Here is a 22,851-nt window from a genome sequence, read left to right on the forward strand (position 1 = left end):
ATATGTAATGTGCACATCGTCCCCCATATGACTTGTATATGTAATGTGCACATCGTCCCCCATATGACTTGTATACGTAATGTGCACATCGTCCCCCATATGACTTGTATATGTAATGTGCACATCGTCCCCCATATGACTTGTATACGTAATGTGCACATCGTCCCCCATATGACTTGTATACGTAATGTGCACATCGTCCCCCATATGACTTGTATATGTAATGTGCACATCGTCCCCCATATGACTTGTATACGTAATGTGCACATCGTCCCCCATATGACTTGTATATGTAATGTGCACATCGTCCCCCATATGACTTGTATACGTAACGTGCACATCGTCCCCCATATGACTTGTATATGTAATGTGCACATCGTCCCCCATATGACTTGTATATGTAATGTGCACATCGTCCCCCATATGACTTGTATACGTAATGTGCACATCGTCCCCCATATGACTTGTATACGTAATGTGCACATCGTCCCCCATATGACTTGTATACGTAATGTGCACATCGTCCCCCATATGACTTGTATACGTAATGTGCACATCGTCCCCCATATGACTTGTATATGTAATGTGCACATCGTCCCCCATATGACTTGTATACGTAATGTGCACATCGTCCCCCATATGACTTGTATACGTAATGTGCACATCGTCCCCCATATGACTTGTATATGTAATGTGCACATCGTCCCCCATATGACTTGTATATGTAATGTGCACATCGTCCCCCATATGACTTGTATATGTAATGTGCACATCGTCCCCCATATGACTTGTATACGTAATGTGCACATCGTCCCCCATATGACTTGTATACGTAATGTGCACATCGTCCCCCATATGACTTGTATACGTAATGTGCACATCGTCCCCCATATGACTTGTATACGTAATGTGCACATCGTCCCCCATATGACTTGTATACGTAATGTGCACATCGTCCCCCATATGACTTGTATATGTAATGTGCACATCGTCCCCCATATGACTTGTATACGTAATGTGCACATCGTCCCCCATATGACTTGTATACGTAATGTGCACATCGTCCCCCATATGACTTGTATATGTAATGTGCACATCGTCCCCCATATGACTTGTATACGTAATGTGCACATCGTCCCCCATATGACTTGTATATGTAATGTGCACATCGTCCCCCATATGACTTGTATACGTAATGTGCACATCGTCCCCCATATGACTTGTATACGTAATGTGCACATCGTCCCCCATATGACTTGTATACGTAATGTGCACATCGTCCCCCATATGACTTGTATATGTAATGTGCACATCGTCCCCCATATGACTTGTATATGTAATGTGCACATCGTCCCCCATATGACTTGTATACGTAATGTGCACATCGTCCCCCATATGACTTGTATACGTAATGTGCACATCGTCCCCCATATGACTTGTATAGGTAATGTGCACATCGTCCCCCATATGACTTGTATATGTAATGTGCACATCGTCCCCCATATGACTTGTATACGTAATGTGCACATCGTCCCCCATATGACTTGTATATGTAATGTGCACATCGTCCCCCATATGACTTGTATACGTAATGTGCACATCGTCCCCCATATGACTTGTATATGTAATGTGCACATCGTCCCCCATATGACTTGTATATGTAATGTGCACATCGTCCCCCATATGACTTGTATATGTAATGTGCACATCGTCCCCCATATGACTTGTATATGTAATGTGCACATCGTCCCCCATATGACTTGTATACGTAATGTGCACATCGTCCCCCATATGACTTGTATATGTAATGTGCACATCGTCGCCCATATGACTTGTATATGTAATGTGCACATCGTCCCCCATATGACTTGTATACGTAACGAGCACATCGCCCCCCCAGTATGACTTGTATACGTAACGCGCACGTCGCCCCTCCCGTATGACTTGTATACGTAACGTGCACATTGTCCCCCGTATGACTTGTATACGTAACGCGCACGTCGCCCCCCGTATGACTTGTATACGTAACGTGCACGTCGCCCCCCCAGTATGACTTGTATACGTAACGCGCACGTCGCCCCCCGTATGACTTGTATACGTAACGAGCACATGGCCCCCCTAGTATGACTTGTATAAGTAACACCCCCGCCCCCCTCCCCTTCCCCGGTATGACTTGTATACCTAGCGCACACGTCATGGTTTGTTACTTATTGTGCCAGGTCCCTTTATTTTGCAGCCTCCCCAGGTCCACCCCCTGCACCAGCAGCTTCACCTGGGAGCCTCCCTGAGTCCTCGCTTACATTCCTGGCCACACTGGCTCACAGTACCTCAGAGGAGATTGAGCTCCAGCTGCAAGAACGCATGGAGTTCAGCAAACGAGCCGTGTCCTGTGTATTAGAGACATCCAGCAGGTTGCACCGTCGCATGGAGGAGCTTTGCGAGCGCTTACAGAGTGGAGGTGAGATCCAAGGCTTGCGGATAAGGGGGGGGGGCACAATTAAGAGCTGGTGTCAGGACGACCAGATTAGAGCAGGTGGGTGTATTTCACGCACTGATCTTGTCTTCTCTATTTGGCAGACTTTGAACAGCTTGATGAAGTGATTCGGAATTTAAACAAAGATTTGATCAGCGAGAACCACAGATTGCAGGATCTTGCCATAGTGCTGCAAGAGAAACATCACCGCATTTCCCTGCAGGTGAGGGAGAGATCAACATAGTGTCTGTTTACCTGAGGGAGGGAGGGAGGGAGGGACGGACGGAGTGTCTGTTTACCTGAGGGAGGGAGGGACGGATTGTCTGTTTACCTGAGGGAGGGACGGACGGACGAACAGAGTGTCTGTTTACCTGAGGGTGAGGGAGGAACGAATGGAGTGTCTGTTTACCTGAGGGAGGGAGGGAGGGACGGACGGACGAACAGAGTGTCTGTTTACCTGAGGGAGGAACAAATGGAGTGTCTGTTTACCTGAGGGAGGGAGGGACGGATTGTGTGTTTACCTGAGGGAGGGACGGACGGACGAACAAACAGAGTGTCTGTTTACCTGAGGGTGAGGGAGGAACGAATGGAGTGTCTGTTTACCTGAGGGAGGGAGGGACGGATTGTCTGTTTACCTGAGGGAGGGACGGACGGACGAACAGAGTGTCTGTTTACCTGAGGGAGGGAGGGAGGGACGGACGGACGAACAGAGTGTCTGTTTACCTGAGGGAGGGAGGGAGGGACGGACGGACGAACAGAGTGTCTGTTTACCTGAGGGTGAGGGAGGAACGAATGGAGTGTCTGTTTACCTGAGGGAGGGAAGGAGGGAGCTGCTGCCTGCGATTGAGGGAGGGAAGGAGGGAGCTGCTGCCTGCGATTGAGGGAGGGAAGGAAGGAGGGAGCTGCTGCCTGGGATTGAGGGAGGGAAGGAGGGAGCTGCTGCCTGCGCTTGAGGGAGGGAAGGAGGGAGCTGCTGCCTGCGCTTGAGGGAGGGAAGGAGGGAGCTGCTGCCTGCGATTGAGGGAGGGAAGGAGGGAGCTGCTGCCTGCGCTTGAGGGAGGGAAGGAGGGAGCTGCTGCCTGCGATTGAGGGAGGGAAGGAGGGAGCTGCTGCCTGCGATTGAGGGAGTGAAGGAGGGAGCTGCTGCCTGGGATTGAGGGAGGGAAGGAGGGAGCTGCTGCCTGGGATTGAGGGAGGGAAGGAGGGAGCTGCTGCCTGGGATTGAGGGAGGGAAGGAGGGAGCTGCTGCCTGGGATTGAGGGAGGGAAGGAGGGAGCTGCTGCCCGGGATTGAGGGAGGGAAGGAGGGAGCTGCTGCCTGCGATTGAGGGAGGGAAGGAGGGAGCTGCTGCCTGCGATTGAGGGAGTGAAGGAGGGAGCTGCTGCCTGCGATTGAGGGAGTGAAGGAGGGAGCTGCTGCCTGGGATTGAGGGAGGGAAGGAGGGAGCTGCTGCCTGCGATTGAGGGAGGGAAGGAGGGAGCTGCTGCCTGCGATTGAGGGAGTGAAGGAGGGAGCTGCTGCCTGCGATTGAGGGAGTGAAGGAGGGAGCTGCTGCCTGGGATTGAGGGAGGGAAGGAGGGAGCTGCTGCCTGCGCTTGAGGGAGGGAAGGAGGGAGCTGCTGCCTGCGCTTGAGGGAGGGAAGGAGGGAGCTGCTGCCTGCGATTGAGTGAGGGATTGAGGGAGGGAAGGAGGGAGCTGCTGCCTGCGATTGAGTGAGGGAAGGAGGGAGCTGATGCCTGCGATTGAGTGAGGGAAGGAGGGAGCTGCTGCCTGCGATTGAGTGAGGGATTGAGGGAGGGAAGGAGGGAGCTGCTGCCTGCGATGGAGGGAGCGGCTGTCTGTTTGAGGGGGAAAGAGGGCAATAGGGAGTGTATCCCCCTGGAGTGAGGAACAGTCTTCTCTTTCTAATCTAGTCAACATTCTGCTTCCTTAGCACCATGAACTGCAGGACCGCGTCATATCTTCTGAGACTAAAGTGTCGGAGATGGAGCGGTGCATTGAGGACTTGCAGTGGGACATCGAGAAACTGCGCAAACATGAACAAAAGCTAAATCGGCACCTTGCAGAGGCTCTGGAACAGGTAGTCACTGTGCACATGTATTACTGTATAATCATCACTGTTGTCCCCAGGTGTTGTGCTGCATATTGTGGTCACATGGTCTGTTATAATAATGTCACATTTATTGTTAGTGCAGTTGTCACACTGATGCCACCGAGAGATACTCACGTATTGTTTTCTTCCCGTAGCTAAATTCTGGCTATCACGTTTCAGGCAGCTCCGGAAGTTTCCAAGGAGGACAAATCACCCTTAGTATGCAAAAGGTAAAATAGTGCCGGCCATATACGCAGCTCTTTCCATCCCTCTCTTCTTTATTCAGCAGAACCCTCACTGCTGCCCTGCTCTCCCTGCAGAACACACGGCCACCCACTCCTGTCACCCCTCTCTACCCACAGAGCACACTGTCACCCCCTCTCTACCCACAGAGCACACTGTCACCCACTCCTGTCACCCCCTCTCTACCCACAGAGCACACTGTCACCCCCTCTCTACCCACAGAGCACACTGTCACCCCCTCTCTACCCACAGAGCACACTGTCACCCCCTCTCTACCCACAGAGCACACTGTCACCCCCTCTCTACCCACAGAGCACACTGTCACCCCCTCTCTACCCACAGAGCATACTGTCACACACTTCTGTCACCCCCTCTCTACCCACAGAGCACACTGTCACCCCCTCTCTACCCACAGAGCACACTGTCACCCACTCCTGTCACCCCCTCTCTACCCGCAGAGCACACTGTCACCCCCTCTCTACCCACAGAGCACACTGTCACCCACTCCTGTCACCCCCTCTCTACCCACAGAGCACACTGTCACCCCCTCTCTACCCACAGAGCACACGGTCACCCCCTCTCTACCCACAGAGCACACTGTCACCCCCTCTCTACCCACAGAGCACACTGTCACCCCCTCTCTACCCACAGAGCACACTGTCACCCCCTCTCTACCCACAGAGCATACTGTCACACACTTCTGTCACCCCCTCTCTACCCACAGAGCACACTGTCACCCCCTCTCTACCCACAGAGCAGAATGTCACCCACTCCTGTCACCCCCGCTCTACCCGCAGAGCACACTGTCACCCCCTCTCTACCCACAGAGCACACTGTCACCCACTCCTGTCACCCCCTCTCTACCCACAGAGCACACTGTCACCCCCTCTCTACCCACAGAGCACACTGTCACCCCCTCTCTACCCACAGAGCACACTGTCACCCCCTCTCTACCCACAGAGCACACTGTCACCCCCTCTCTACCCACAGAGCACACTGTCACCCCCTCTCTACCCACAGAGCATACTGTCACACACTTCTGTCACCCCCTCTCTACCCACAGAGCACACTGTCACCCCCTCTCTACCCACAGAGCACACTGTCACCCCCTCTCTACCCACAGAGCATACTGTCACCCACTCCTGTCACCCCTCTCTACCCGCAGAGCACACTGTCATCCACTCCTGTCACCCCCTCTCTACCCGCAGAGCACACTGTCACCCACTCCTGTCACCCCTCTCTACCCGCAGAGCACACTGTCATCCACTCCTGTCACCCCCTCTCTACCCGCAGAGCACACTGTCACCCACTCCTGTCACCCCCTCTCTACCCACAGAGCATACTGTCACACACTTCTGTAACCCCCTCTCTACCCGCAGAGCACACTGTCACCCACTCCTGTCACCCCCTCTCTACCCGCAGAGCACACTGTCACCCCCTCTCTACCCACAGAGCACACTGTCGCCCCCTCTCTACTTGCAGAGCACACTGCCACCCACTTCTGTCACCCCCTCTCTACCTGCAGAGCACACTGCCACCCACTTCTGTCACCCCCTCTCTACCTGCAGAGCACACTGTCACACAGTCCTGTAACCCCTCTCTACCTGCAGAGCACACTGTCACACACTCCTGTAACCCCTCTCTACCCACAGAGCACACTGCCACCCACTCCTGTCACCCCCTCTCTACCCACAGAGCACACTGTCACCCACTCCTGTCACCCCCTCTCTACCCACAGAGCACACTGTCACCCACTCCTGTCACCCCCTCTCTACCCTCAGAGCACACTGTCACCCCCTCTCTACCCTCAGAGCACACTGTCACCCACTCCTGTCACCCCCTCTCTACCCGCAGAGCACACTGTCACCCCCTCTCTACCCGCAGAGCACACTGTAACCCACTCCTGTCACCCCCTCTCTACCCACAGAGCACACTGTCACCCCCTCTCTACCCACAGAGCACACTGTCACCCCCTCTCTACCCACAGAGCATACTGTCACACACTTCTGTAACCCCCTCTCTACCCGCAGAGCACACTGTCACCCACTCCTGTCACCCCTCTCTACCTGCAGAGCACACTGTCATCCACTCCGGTCACCCCTCTCTACCTGCAGAGCACACTGTCACCCACTCCTGTCACCCCCTCTCTACCCACAGAGCACACTGTCACACACTCCTGTAACCCCTCTGTATCACCCATCTCTACTTGCAGAGCACACTGCCACCCACTTCTGTCACCCCCTCTCTCCCTGCAGAGCACACTGCCACCCACTCCTGTCGCCCCCTCTCTACCCACAGAGCACACTGTCACACACTCCTGTAACCCCTCTGTATCACCCATCTCTACTTGCAGAGCACACTGCCACCCACTTCTGTCACCCCCTCTCTACCCGCAGAGCACACTGTCACCCCCTCTCTACCCGCAGAGCACACTGTAACCCACTCCTGTCACCCCCTCTCTACCCACAGAGCACACTGTCACCCACTCCTGTCACCCCCTCTCTACCCACAGAGCACACTGCCACCCCCTCTCTACCCACAGAGCACACTGTCACCCCCTCTCTACCCACAGAGCACACTGTCACCCACTCCTGTCACCCCCTCTCTACCCACAGAGCACACTGCCACCCCCTCTCTACCCACAGAGCACACTGTCACCCACTCTCTACCCACAGAGCACACTGCCACCCCCTCTCTACCCACAGAGCACACCGTCACCCACTCCTGTCACCCCCTCTCTACCCACAGAGCACACTGCCACCCCCTCTCTACCCACAGAGCATACTGTCACACACTTCTGTAACCCCCTCTCTACCCGCAGAGCACACTGTCACCCACTCCTGTCACCCCCTCTCTACCCGCAGAGCACACTGTCACCCACTCCTGTCACCCCCTCTCTACCCGCAGAGCACACTGTCATCCACTCCTGTCACCCCTCTCTACCTGCAGAGCACACTGTCATCCACTCCTGTCACCCCCTCTCTACCCGCAGAGCACACTGTCACTCACTCCTGTCACCCCCTCTCTACCCGCAGAGCACACTGTCACCCACTCCTGTCACCCCCTCTCTACCCGCAGAGCACACTGTCACCCACTCCTGTCACCCCCTCTCTACCCACAGAGCACACTGTCACCCACTCCTGTCACCCCCTCTCTACCCACAGAGCACACTGTCACCCACTTCTGTCGCCCCCTCTCTACCTGCAGAGCACACTGTCACACACTCCTGTAACCCCTCTGTATCACCCATCTCTACTTGCAGAGCACACTGCCACCCACTCCTGTCACCCCCTATCTACCTGCAGAGCACACTGTCACCCACTCCTGTTACCCCCTCTCTACCCGCAGAGCACACTGTCACCCACTCCTGTCACCCCCTCTCTACCAGCAGAGCACACTGTCACCCACTCCTGTCACCCCCTCTCTACCCACAGAGCACACTGTCACCCACTTCTGTCGCCCCCTCTCTACCTGCAGAGCACACTGTCACACACTCCTGTCACCCCCTCTCTCCCTGCAGAGCACACTGTCACCCCCTCTCTACCCGCAGAGCACACTGCCACCCACTCCTGTCACCCCTCTCTACCCACAGAGCACACTGCCACCCACTTCTGTCGCCCCCTCTCTACCTGCAGAGCATACTGTCACACACTCCTGTAACCCCCTCTGTATCACCCCTCTCTACCCACAGAGCACACTGCCACCCACTTCTGTCGCCCCCTCTCTACCTGCAGAGCACACTGTCACCCACTCCTGTCACCCCCTCTCTACCCACAGAGCACACTGCCACCCACTTCTGTCGCCCCCTCTCTACCTGCAGAGCATACTGAAACACAGTCCTGGAACTTCTGTGTCGTCACTCTCCCTGCATACCTCCCCTACCCTCCCACCTTGTTTCCTGTTGCTCTTTCTTTCCTAAGATATGAGTCCACAACGTCATCATTTACTAGTGGGAATATCACTCCTGGCCAGCAGGAGGAGGCAAAGAGCACTACAGCAAAGCTGTTAAGTAACACTCCCCTTCCCACAACCCCCATTCATTCTCTTTGCCTTGGTGCATGGAGGAGGTGAAGTTTTGGTGTCTGATGAAAAAAAAAAAATTTTTTCGCTTCAAGCAAGATTTTAAATATTTTAGAAAGCCAAAGTAGGTTTACTCTGTTCTTTCCCTCTTTTCATGGATTGGGTATAGCTGTACTCAACGTCAGTCTCTTCAATAGGGCAGTGGTGGCTTTAAAGCAGTTAGGAACTTGTGAGGTGGGCGTTTTCCTAACATGCTGCTGCCCTGGTACAGAAAGCCAGAGTAGGTTTCTTCCACAGGTCTCTGTGATGAGTGGCGTCCTCTCATACCGTGTGAGCTGTCCTCCTGCTGGACAGCTAGAGGTGCAGGTAAGTGCCTTTTCTTTCTAATGACACGATGAGTCCACGGATCATCTATTTACTAATGGGAATATCACTCCTGCCCAGCAGGAGGTGGCAAAGAGCACCACAGCAGAGCTGTTAAATAGCTCCTCCCTTCCCTCCAACCCTAGTCATTCTCTTTGCCTATGTTAGAGCAAGGAAGTGGTAAAGTTAGGTGTTAGTAAAAGATTCTTCAAGCAAGATTTTATTATTTTTTAAGTAGTGCGAGATTGTGCTGCTGTTATAGGGTGTAGCCGTAGAGCAGTGGTGGCTTTAGAGTAATGGGAACTGGTGGGACATAATTCTCACTGCGCCTCCCATGTAGTTTATGCTGCCCTAACTCTGAAATCCTGAGTAACATTACTCTTTATCTCTTTTTCCACAAGTCCATGTGAGGGAGAGGACCTCTCAAACCTGGTGAGCTGCCTTGCTGTCTGGCAGATTTATGAGGTAAGTGCTAACTTTATTTTCTGGGGAAATAAAAAGAGACTCATTTACAAAGAATGGGACACATACATTATCCTATAGATATAGGAGAATTTAGGCTCAGGTTTCTCGGGGGTTTTCACTGCTCCCGGCGGTTTAACCCCTGAGCTCACGGGTGGAAGGTAAATTTGGAAAAGAGCTCCTTAGTTCCAAGTACAAGAGAAATTTTCTTGGGAACCGTAATAGATTCCTTATCAATGAAGATTTTTCTGAAAGAAGTCAGGAAATCAAAGATTTTTGATTCTTGCCTAGCGCTTCAGTCCTCTCCTCGGCCATCAGTGGCTCAGTGCATGGAGGTAATCGGTCGGATGGTAGCAATGGACATCATCCAGTTCGCCCGTTTCCACCTCAGACCTCCTGCAATTAGACATACTCAGTCAGTGGAACGGAGATTATGCGGATCTGTCTCCACGAATACAGCTGGAGCAGGAGACAAGGGAGTCTCTTCTTTGGTGGTTGTCTCAGGATCATCTTTCCCAGGGAACTTGCTTTGCAGACCCGCTTGGGTGATTGTGACAATAGACGCCAGCCTTCTGGGATGGGGAGCAGTCTGGGGCTCTCTAAATGCTCAGGGAACTTGGACTCGGAGTCTTTTCTGCCCATAAACATTCTGGAGCTGAGAGCAATCTTCAATGCTCTTCTGGCCTGGCCCTCAGTTAGCCTCGGCCCGGTTTATCAGGTTCCAGTTGGACAACATAACTTCAGTGGCTTACATCAACCATCAGGGAGGAACGCGGAGTTCCTTGGCCATGACAGAGGTAGGCAGGCTATTTCAGTGGGCGGAGACCAACAATTGCTGTCTATCGGCGAGCCACATTCCAGGAGTGGACAACTGGGAGGCGGACTTCCTGAGCAGACAGACCTTTCACCCGGGGAAATGGAAACTCTATCTGGAAGGGTTTTCCAGCCTGATTCTCAATTGGGGTCAGCCGGAATTGAATCTCATGGTATCTTGGCAGAATGCCAAGCTTCCTAGGTACGGATCGAGGTCAAGGGACCCTCAGGCTGTACTGATAGACGCCCTGGCGGTACCTTGGAATTTCAGTCTTGCATACCTATTCCCTCCGTTCGCTCTGCTACCTCTGGTCATCGCTCGAATCAAGCAGGAGAAGGCGTCGGTGATCCTCATTGCACTGGCGTGGCCTCGCAGGATTTGGTATGCAGACCTGGTGGACACGTCATCTCTTCCACCTTGGAGACTTCCGTTGAGGAAGGACCTTCTACTTCAAGGGCCCTTCCTTCATCCAAATCTAGTTTCTCTGAAGCTGACTGCTTAAAGATTGAATGCTTAATTTTATCCAAGCGTGGATTTTCGGAATTGGTAATTGAGACCATGATTCAGGCTCATAAACCTATGACTAGAAAGATTTACCACAAGATATGGCGTAAATATCTATATTGGTGTGAATCCAAGGGCTACTCTTGGAGTAGAGTAAGGATTCCTATAATTCTGTCCTTTCTCCAAGAAGGTTTGAAGAAGGGCTTATCGGCATGTTCCCTAATGGGTCAAATATCTGCCTTGTCTTTTTTGTTACACAGACTTCAGGCGGACGTACCAGACGTGCAATCGTTTTGTCAGGCCTTGGTCAGGATCAGGCCTGTGTTTAAACCAGTTACTCCTCCCTGGAGTCTTAATTTAGTTCTTAAGGTTCTTCAAGGGGCTCTGTTTGAGCCTATGCATTCCTTAGATATTAAGCTGTTATCTTGGAAAGTTTTGTTTCTTGTTGCTATTTCCTCTGCTCGTAGAGTGTCAGAGCTCTTGGCATTGCAGTATGAGTCTTCTTACCTTATTTTTCATTCGGATAAGGTATTTTTACGTACCAAATTAGGATTTCTCCCTAAAGTAGTTTCTGACCGGAACATTAATCAGGAGATTGTTGTTCCTTCCTTGTGTCCTAATCCTCCTCCTCAGAAGGAACGGCTTCTGCTCTGTTTGTGGTATTCTCTGGGAAGCGTAAGGGACAGAAAGCTACGGCTACTTCTCTTTCTTTGTGGTTGAAGAGGAGTATTCGCTTTGCCTATGAAACTGCTGGACAGCAGCCTCCTGAGAGAGTTATGGCTCATTCTACGAGGGCTGTTTCCTCTTCCTGGGCATTCAAAAATGAAGCTTCTGTGGAACAGATTTGCAAGGCTGCAATTTGGTCCTCTCTTCACACTTTTTCGAAATTCTATAAATTTGACACTTTTGCCTCGGCTGAGGCTGCTTTTGGGAGAAAGGTTCTTCAAGCAGTGGTGCCTTCTGTTTAGGTTCCCTGTCTTGTCCCTCCCTTATCATCTGTGTCCTCTAGCTTGGGTATTGATTCCCAATAGTAATTAGATGATCCGTGTACTCATCGTGTCATTAGAAAGAAAACAAAATGTATGCTTACCTGATAAATTTCTTTCTTTCTTGAGATGAGTCCATGGCCCGCCCTGTTCTTTAGACAGGTTGTTGGTATGTTATAAATTTCAGACACCTCTGCACCTTGTTGCTTCCTTTCTCTCCTTTACTTCGGTAGAATGACTGGGGTTGGAGGGAAGGGAGGTGATATTTAACAGCTTTGCTGTGGTGCTCTTTGCTGCCTCCTGCTGGGCAGGAGTGATTTTCCCAATAGTAATTAGATGATGCGTGGACTCATCGTGTCAAGAAAGAAAGAAATTTATCAGGTAAGCATAAATTTTTGTTTGTCTTCTGGCACTAGGAGGCTGGCACTGAAGGGGTTAAGGACACCCTGTATTTCGTGTGGGACACTAAATCCTTAAGAAGGATGTTTTATGGCAGTGGGCAGGCACTACAAGTGTATGTGACATGGAGACATACGTTTTAACCTTCACGGCCCAGAGGGGGTTTATGGGGACTCAGTTTAAATTTTATTTGCTTTAAATCTAGAACACTGTTGTTTGTGTGCATCAGAGGTTAATCATACCCATACCCAGAGTCTGTTAGAAGGGCGCGCTCTCTCTTTTAGAGGCGCCATTCCTATGGGGCTGTTTCAGGTGTTCAATTATTTTCCGCTTGTTAAGCGGAGCGGAGTGATTGAGGCTTGATGCATATACGTGCTTCATTTCCTTGCTGCGTTTATGTTCCCGCCTCTTTTCTTCCTCAAAGCAGAGCTGCGCCATTTTTTGGTGTTCGTTAAGGCTAGAATGTATCCCCGCCTCGTTCTCCGGCAGGAGAACGGAGCGGCATTTTAGTTCTAATTGTATTTTTAGCTAATGAAGCAGCTATGTACTCTCTTCGTTAAGAGGCCATTGCTTTAAGTTTAGTACAGCGTTTTCACACGTTTTTCTATAAGCTTATATGTATATGCCATACAGTATTTGTACAGCTTAATAAAGAGTGAATATTTAATTATGTTATATACCACTTAGGTTTAGTGGTAGACATTCAATTGGTCTTGGAACAGGGATATGATTATGGCTCTTGAGGACAAATTGTTGTGGCAAACATTTATGTCCCTTTTATTTTTATAATATTTTCTTTCATGTAAGTGGCAAGAGTCCATGAGCTAGTGACGTATGGGATATACATTCCTACCAGGAGGGGGCAAAGTTTCCCAAACCTCAAAATGCCTATAAATACACCTTTACCTCACTCATACCTTAGTTTTATAAACTTTGCCTCCTTGTGGAGGTGGTGAAGCAAGATATGTTTGATTTTCTTCTGTGATAGGCGCTTCTAAGTATATTGAATCCCAGTTCCTCTAAAAAGTTGTTTGTCTGAGGGATGTGAAGGGAGTATTGCCTGATGATGCCATGTTTTCACCTATGGGAAATCTATTCTAAGGCTCTCTGTAAATCGGTCTCTGCCTCCCTTTTCAGATCGACATTGTACTCCTCTACCATTACCTCTGCTTATATGTTTCACTACTGGTTTGGCTGTCTGCTATATGTTGATGGGTGTCTTCTGGTAAGTATATATCATTTTTGAGACACTCTCCGCTATGTTTTACACTTTCTTATTAAGTTTTAAATGTATATTGTATATATTTTGCCATGAGTCAGGTCTGTGTATTTCCCTTTGCAGTCTTAACAGTTTCAGCATGGATATTATGTTTAGGAGTTTTTTAGACTTGGGGTTCCAGATTACTTGTAAACTTGGAGTCTGTTTTTTCAAATTTTCGTGGGCTTAGCCTCGCGATGAGGCAGAATGTAAATTTTTATTGATGCATTTTTAGCGCGAAATTGCGCCTGCCGTGACGCGAGTTGGGTCATTTCTTGCAGAGTTTTTTTGGCGCAAAGTCACGTTGGTTATGACGCGAGTGGCGTCATCTCTCTTGTTAAAGCTTTGGCTCCAAGTTATTTTTTCTGCATTTGCACCTTTCTTGGCGCCTAAATTTGTTATATTAAGTCTCTCCTTCTTTTGCTCTCTTCTCTCAGTTGTTCTCTGAGGGCTAGGTTGCTTGCTTTTGATTTTTACCTTAATTTTATCATAAGCATTTTTCCCCATTCCTGAAACTGTTACTTTGAGGAAATTGGATATTTTGTTTAAATGTTGTTTTTTCTTTTTTGTTACATTTTGCAAGATGTCTCAAACTGATCCTGTCTCTGATGTTACTGTAGGAACCAAGCTGCCTGAAAACAATTCTACCAAAGCTAAGTGTGTATGTTGTAAATTAGCTTAACTTCTTCTGCTCAAATATGTGGCACTTGTTATGAAAAATTGTTTTATGCCGATAATGTTTCTATAAGTACAAATACATCTACTGTTAAACCTTCACAGTCTAATGCACATGGTATTCCTGTAGAGATAAAAGATTATATTGCTACAGCCATTAAGAAGACTATGACTGCTATTCCACCTTTAAATAAACGTAAAAGGTCTCTCCTAACTTCTCATAAATCTGATGAATTTTGTATTGATCAACGGCATACTGTGAAGTATCTTCTGCTGAGGAGGATCTCTCTGGCTCAGAGGATCCTACAGTCCAAAAGCCAGTATGACTAAAACTTTCTTTATTCCAAAAAATTATGATTATTAAAACATGGCTCATAAAGTGAAAATAAAAATAGACACACACTTTGGACAGACTAGTCTGAAGCGTTTCGGCCCCAAGTGGCTTTATTCATAGACCCGTATTGTCTCTTACAATCTGATTGGTTGTCTCAATACGTGCCCATTTACCTATCCCTAGAGTTAAAGGTATAGTTAACCCTACACATAAGGTTGATATCATATTATTATAGCTAGTTGTATAGCTAGGACCCCAAAATTCTTATAGCCTCTTTAACATAATTCATACAAATATATGTGAGTGTGTATATATATATATATATATATATACAGTGTGTATGTGTGTGTGTATATATATATATATATTTATTTGTGTTAATAATGCACTTACAAGTACAAAACACTGTTTACTGACACAGTGTAGAATCTGTCAGTTTATACTTAGCTAGTCATTACTTTTTTATTATAATCATGAAAGCATGTCATTCGATGGTATCATATTTAATCCGTTACATTATAATGGAGCATTATTCCTAGCAAAGGTATTTTATAAGCAGTCAGCTCTGCTGACCTCCCCACTTATATTATTACATTACTGACAATGTGTTTTCTATAGTAATTATTTCCGCTGTTGTTTATTTGTAATTACAGATGTTCTATTTTTCTATCATTATTTAACCCTATCTGGGTACTGATAATGTTACCCCATTAGAGTGGACCTTTTGGTTACCATCTCTAGACTTAATGTTCTCATTTAAGGTGTTCATTAAATCAATATACTCACTATTTAATTTCTCTGCAATAAAGAACTCAATTACAAAAATGCAAATTCCCTAGGTAGGAGAGTATAGTTAGATTATATTACATAAACAACCTTAATCATTTGTTACATTTTCCATTCACGCTAAAAGAACAACTGGCTATGAGGGAACTTGCTATTGCCAGTAGTTTATTAGATCCCCCTCAATGTTCATACCTAGTGGCCTATGTGTATGGAGTTTGAAGATCCAAAATGCTTCCTTTCTCTTTTTAAGTGTATCCAGTCCACGGATCATCCATTACTTGTGGGATATTCTCCTTCCCAACAGGAAGTTGCAAGAGGATCACCCACAGCAGAGCTGCTATATAGCTCCTCCCCTAACTGCCATACCCATTCATTCTCTTGCAACTCTCAACAAAGATGGAGGTCGTAAGAGGAGTGTGGTGTTTTATACTTAGTTTATTTCTTCAATCAAAAGTTTGTTATTTTTAAATGGTACCGGAGTGTACTGTTTATCTCAGGCAGTATTTAGAAGAAGAATCTGCCTGCGTTTTCTATGATCTTAGCAGAAGTAACTAATATATTCTGAGGAGTGAGGTAACTTCAGAGAGGGAATGGCGTGCAGGTTTTCCTGCAATAAGGTATGTGCAGTTAATATTTTTCTAGGGATGGAATTTGCTAGAAAATGCTGCTGATACCGAATTAATGTAAGTAAAGCCTTAAATGCAGTGATAGCGACTGGTATCAGGCTTATTAATAGAGAGACATACTCTGATAAAAATGTAATATAAAACGTTTGCTGGCATGTTTAATCGTTTTTATATATGTTTGGTGATAAAACTTATTGGGGCATAGTTTTTTTCCACATGGCTGGCTTGAATTTTGCCTAGAAACAGTTTCCTTAGGCTTTCCACTGTTGTAATAGGAGTGGGAGGGGCCTATTTTAGCGCTTTTTTGCGCAGCAAAAATTAGACACAGACATCCAGCTTCTTCCTGCATGATCCAGGACATCTCTGGAGGGCTCAATAGGCTTCAAAGTCGTATTTGAGGGAGGTAAAAAGCCACAGTAGAGCTGTGGCAGTTGTTGTGACTGTTTTAAAAAAAACGTTTTTGTCATTTATTATTCCGTTTTTGGTATTAAGGGGTTAATCATCCATTTGCAAGTGGGTGCAATGCTCTGCTGACTTGTTACATACACTGTAAAAATTTTGTTAGTGTAACTGCCTTTTTTCACTGTTATTTCAAATTTTGACGAAATTTGTGTTTCTTAAAGGCGCAGTAACGTTTTTTTATATTGCTTGTAAACTTCTTTAAAGTGTTTTCCAAGCTTGCTAGTCTCATTGCTAGTCTGTTTAAACATGTCTGACACACAGGAAACTACTTGTTCATTATGTTTGAAAGCCATGGTGGAGCCCCATAGGAGAATGTGTACTAAATGTATTGATTTCACCTTAAACAGTAAAGATCAGTCTTTAAATATAAAAGAAATATCACCAGAAGATTCTGACGAGGGGGAAGTTATGCCGACTAACTCTCCCCACGTGTCAGACCCTTCGCCTCCCGCTCAGGGGATGCACGCTAATATGGCGCCAATTACATCAGGGACGCCCATAGCGATTACCTTGCAGGACATGGCTGCAATCATGAATAATACCCTGTCAGAGGTATTATCCAGGTTGCCTGAATTAAGAGGCAAGCGCGATTGCTCTGGGGTTAGGAGAAATACAGAGCGCTCAGATGCTGTAAGGGCCATGTCTGATACTGCGTCACAATATGCAGATCATGAGGACGGAGAGCTTCAGTCTGTGGGTGACATCTCTGATTCGGCGAAACCTGATTCAGAGATTTCTAATTTCAAATTTTAGCTTGAGAACCTCCGTGTATTGCTTGGGGAGGTATTAGCTGCTCTGAACGACTGTAACACAGTTGCAGTACCAGAGAAATTGTGTAGGCTGGATAAATACTATGCGGTGCCGGTGTGTACTGATGTTTTTCCTATACCTAAAAGGCTTACAGAAATTATTAGCAAGGAGTGGGATAGACCGGGTGTGCCTTTTTCCCCACCTCCTATATTTAGAAAAATGTTTCCAATAGACGCCACTACACGGGACTTATGGCAGACGGTCCCTAAGGTGGAGGGAGCAGTTTCTACTTTGGCAAAGTGTACCACTATACCGGTTGAGGACAGTTGTGCTTTTTCAGATCCAATGGATAAAAAATTGGAGGGTTACCTTAAGAAAATGTTTATTCAACAAGGTTTTATTTTACAGCCCCTTGCATGCATTGCACCTGTTACGGCCGCGGCGGCATTCTGGTTTGAGGCCCTGGAAGAGGCCATCCATACAGCTCCATTGACTGAAATTATTGACAAGCTTAGAACACTTAAGCTAGCTAACTCATTTGTTTCTGATGCCATTGTTCATTTGACTAAACTAACGGCTAAGAATTCCGGATTCGCCATCCAGGCGCGTAGGGCGCTATGGCTTAAATCCTGGTCAGCTGACATGACTTCGAAGTCTAAATTACTCAACATTCCTTTCAAGGGGCAGACCTTATTTGGGCCTGGTTTGAAGGAAATTATTGCTGACATTACTGGAGGTAAGGGTTATACCCTGCCTCAGGACAGGGCCAAAGCAAAGGCCAAACAGTCTAATTTTCGTGCCTTTTCGAAATTTCAAGGCAGGTGCAGCATCAACTTCCTCCGCTTCAAAACAAGAGGGAACTTTTACTCAATCTAAGCAGGCCTGGAAACCTCACCAGTCCTGGAACAAAGGCAAGCAGGCCAGAAAACCTGCTGCTGCCTCTAAGACAGCATGAAGGAACGGCCCCCTATCCGGCGACGAATCTAGTAGGGGGCAGACTTTCTCTCTTCGCCCAGGCGTGGGCAAGAGATGTTCAGGATCCCTGGGCGTTGGAGATCATATCTCAGGGATATCTTCTGGACTTCAAATCTTCCCCTCCACAAGGGAGATTTCATCTTTCAAGGTTATCTGCAAATCAGATAAAGAAAGAGGCATTCCTACGCTGTGTGCAAGACCTCCTAGTAATGGGAGTGATCCATCCAGTTCCGCGGACGGAACAAGGACAGGGTTTTTATTCAAATCTGTTTGTGGTTCCCAAAAAAGAGGGAACCTTCAGACCAATTCTGGATCTAAAGATCTTAAACAAATTCCTCAGAGTTCCATCTTTCAAAATGGAAACTATTCGGTCCATCCTACCCATGATCCAAGAGGGTCAGTACATGACCACAGTGGACTTAAAGGATGCCTACCTTCACATACCGATTCACAAAGATCATCATCGGTTCCTAAGGTTTGCCTTTCTAGACAGGCATTACCAATTTGTAGCTCATCCCTTCGGGTTGGCTACAGCCCCGAGAATCTTTACAAAGGTTCTGGGCTCACTTCTGGCGGTTCTAAGACCGCGAGGCATATCGGTGGCTCCGTATCTAGACGACATTCTGATTCAGGCGTCAAGCTTTCAAATTGCCAAGTCTCATACAGAGATAGTTCTGGCATTTCTGAGGTCGCACGGGTGGAAAGTGAACGAGGAAAAAAGTTCTCTATCCCCACTCACAAGAGTCTCCTTCTTAGGGACTCTTATAGATTCTGTAGAAATGAAAATTTACCTGACGGAGTCCAGGTTATCAAAACTTCTAAATGCTTGCCGTATTCTTCACTCCACTCCGCGCCCTTCGGTGGCTCAGTGTATGGAGGTAATCGGCTTAATGGTAGCGGCAATGGACATAGTGCCATTTGCGCGCCTACATCTCAGACCGCTGCAATTATGCATGTTAGGTCAGTGGAATGGGGATTACACAGATTTGTCCCCTCTGCTAAATCTGGATCAAGAGACCAGAGATTCTCTTCTCTGGTGGTTGTCTCGGGTCCACCTGTCCAAGGGTATGACCTTTCGCAGGCCAGATTGGACAATTGTAACAGATGCCAGCCTTCTAGGTTGGGGTGCAGTCTGGAACTCCCTGAAGGCACAGGGATCGTGGTCTCCAAGATAATTCGCTGGGCAGAGACTCACTCTTGCCACCTGTCAGCAATCCATATCCCAGGCGTGGAGAACTGGGAGGCGGATTTTCTAAGTCGTCAGACTTTTCACCCGGGGGAGTGGGAACTCCATCCGGAGGTGTTTGCTCAATTGATTCTTCGTTGGGGCAAACCAGAGTTGGATCTCATGGCATCTCGCCAGAACGCCAAGCTTCCTTGTTACGGATCCAGGTCCAGGGACCCAGAAGCTACGCTGATAGATGCTCTAGCAGCGCCTTGGTTCTTCAACCTGGCTTATGTGTTTCCACCGTTTCCTCTGCTCCCTCGACTGATTGCCAAAATCAAACAGGAGAGAGCATCAGTGATTCTGATAGCGCCTGCGTGGCCACGCAGGACTTGGTATGCAGACCTAGTGGACATGTCATCCTTTCCACCATGGACTCTGCCTCTAAGACAGGACCTTCTGATACAAGGTCCATTCAATCATCCAAATCTAATTTCTCTGAGACTGGCTGCATGGAGATTGAACGCTTGATTCTATCAAAGCGTGGCTTCTCCGAGTCAGTCATTGATACTTTAATACAGGCACGAAAGCCTGTTACCAGGAAAATCTACCACAAGATATGGAGTAAATATCTTTATTGGTGTGAATCCAAGAATTACTCATGGAGTAAGGTTAGGATTCCTAGGATATTGTCCTTTCTCCAAGAGGGTTTGGACAAAGGATTATCAGCTAGTTCCTTAAAGGGACAGATTTCTGCTCTGTCTATTCTTTTGCACAAGCGTCTGGCAGAGGTTCCAGACGTCCAGGCATTTTGTCAGGCTTTGGTTAGAATTAAGCCTGTGTTTAAACCTGTTGCTCCCCCGTGGAGCTTAAACTTGGTTCTTAAAGCTCTTCAAGGAGTTCCGTTTGAACTCCTTCATTCCATTGATATTAAAATTTTATCCTGGAAAGTTCTTTTTTTGATGGCTATTTCCTCGGCTCGGAGAGTCTCTGAGTTATCTGCCTTACAATGTGATTCTCCTTATCTGATTTTTCATGCAGATAAAGTAGTTCTGCGTACAAAACCTGGGTTTTTACCTAAGGTGGTTTCTAACAAGAATATCAATCAAGAGATTGTTGTTCCATCATTGTGTCCTAATCCTTCTTCAAAGAAGGAACGTCTTTTACATAATCTGGACGTAGTCCGTGCCTTGAAGTTTTACTTATAAGATACTAAAGATTTTCATCAAACATCTACCCTGTTTGTCGTTTACTCTGGACAGAGGAGAGGTCAAAAAGCTTCGGCAACCTCTCTTTCCTTTTGGCTTCGGAGTATAATCCACCTAGCCTATGAGACTGCTGGACAGCAGCCCCCTGAAAGGATTACAGCTCATTCTACTAGAGCTGTGGCTTCCACCTGGGCCTTTAAAAATGAGGCCTCTGTTGAACAGATTTGCAAGGCCGCGACTTGGTCTTCGCTTCACACCTTTTCCAAATTTTACAAATTTGATACTTTTGCTTCTTCGGAGGCTGTTTTTGGGAGAAAGGTTCTTCAGGCAGTGGTTCCTTCCGCTTAATCCCTGCCTTGTCCCTCCCATCATCCGTGTACTTTAGCTTTGGTATTGGTATCCCACAAGTAATGGATGATCCGTGGACTGGATATACTTAACAAGAGAAAACATAATTTATGCTTACCTGATAAATTTATTTCTCTTGTAGTGTATCCAGTCCACGGCCCGCCCTGTCATTTTAAGGCAGGTCTAAATTTTAATTAAACTACAGTAACCACTGCACCCTATGGTTTCTCCTTTCTCTGTTTGTTTCGGTCGAATGACTGGATATGGCAGTTAGGGGAGGAGCTATATAGCAGCTCTGCTGTGGGTGATCCTCTTGCAACTTACTGTTGGGAAGGAGAATATCCCACAAGTAATGGATGATCCGTGGACTGGATACACTACAAGAGAAATACATTTATCAGGTAAGCATAAATTATGTTTTTTGTAGAATTCTGTAATTCTACTGCCTCCTTTAGGGTTAGAAATAATTAAATCTATAACCATCCAGGTAAATGTCTTTACATCTCCTTCATGGTCATAAATAAAATGTTTTGCTGCACCTGTTATTGCCTTACCTCTATCTATATCATTAAGGTGTTCACGGATCCTGACACAGGTCTCCTGTGTCGTACACCCTATATATTGTATTTCACAGTAGGTACAAGTTATCATATATACAGCGTATTCTGATTGACAGTTTGTACAGAAATTACAATCGAAACCTGTTATGTGTATAGTGACTGAAAAACTTTGCTAATTTGTGTATTACATGCTATACAACTGCGTGTCCCGCACTTGTAGTGCCCTTTGCAAGTAAGCCAGCTACTCGGTTTCTTTGGTTTTCTTAATGCACAAGGTGAAACTATGTTCCCCATTGTGATATTCCTTTTGGAGACAAAGCGACAACCCTTGTCGATTACATTCTTAAGTAGTTCATCTGCTTTAAGTATTGGTAAGTTTCTCTTAATGATGTTACACACTTCCCTATATTGATTGGAATAAGTGGTGACAAAAGAAATCTCACTTATCTGTTTATCAGCACTCTTTCTGCTCTTTTTGGGTTTGAGAAGATCCAATCTGGCTATTTTTAGGACCTCCATGTATGCCTTTCTAATTGGCCCATCTGGGTACCCCTGAGCCTTCAACTTGCTCCTTAATACCCTGCTTTCAGCCAGGAACTCAGACTCTTCTGAACAGTTCCTCTTTATTCTTATGAACTGCCCCATAGTCACTCCATAATTAATGTGGCAAGGATGGCAACTCCTGGCATGAAGCAGGGCATTCCCAGTTATTGGTTTGACATATAGTTTACATATAGTGACAAATCACTCTTTTGCCCACGTTATCACCTTCCAATTCAACATCAAGGTAGGCCACCTTATTTTCATTGTATACAGCTGTAAATTGAAGACCCACTCTATTATAGTTCAAATATTCCACAAACTGTTGGCCCTCAACATCAGACCCTGACCATACCAATAGGAGGTTGTCAATGTACTGCTTATATGCAATAACTGATTATCTGTATGGATTAGTATCTGAGTAGACGTGGGACAGCTCCCACCATCCCATTATAGATGTTGGCAAAATCCGGGGCAAATTTTGCCCCCATGGCTGTCCCACGTCTCTGCAGATAGAATGTTATTGAATTCAAAATAATTGTACGTCAACAGAAACCGTAGGGTCCTCAATATGACGGCTTTTAAGTTGTCACCATAATTACTAAACATATTTAGCATAAATTCCATAGCTTCCAACCCTTCTTTATGTGGTATGGCTGAATATAGACCTACAACATCTATAGTTAACCAGCTGTAGTTTGTCATTCCATACAAAACCCTCAGATGTTTTGTATCTTTCAAATAGGAAGGTAATTTCCAGACAATGGGCTGTAGCAGAGATTCTATCTAATTGGAAAGATTTTCAAA

General features: G+C 47.0%; 1 protein-coding gene across 1 annotated transcript in view; it reads left to right on the forward strand.

Annotated features, from left to right (window-relative positions):
* The first annotated feature begins 1,939 nt into the window (after positions 1-1,939).
* RNF40 (ring finger protein 40) overlaps positions 1,940-22,851 on the forward strand; it is a 186,477-nt gene continuing 165,565 nt past the window's right edge. Inside the window, exons 1-5 of the mRNA XM_053694814.1 lie at positions 1,940-1,988; positions 2,237-2,458; positions 2,578-2,696; positions 4,408-4,554; positions 4,722-4,796. Coding sequence (XP_053550789.1) covers positions 1,940-1,988; positions 2,237-2,458; positions 2,578-2,696; positions 4,408-4,554; positions 4,722-4,796 — 612 coding nt within the window. The remainder of the gene's footprint in view (positions 1,989-2,236; positions 2,459-2,577; positions 2,697-4,407; positions 4,555-4,721; positions 4,797-22,851) is intronic.

Source organism: Bombina bombina, chromosome 11, assembly GCF_027579735.1.
Source record: "Bombina bombina isolate aBomBom1 chromosome 11, aBomBom1.pri, whole genome shotgun sequence".
NCBI lineage: Eukaryota > Metazoa > Chordata > Amphibia > Anura > Bombinatoridae > Bombina > Bombina bombina.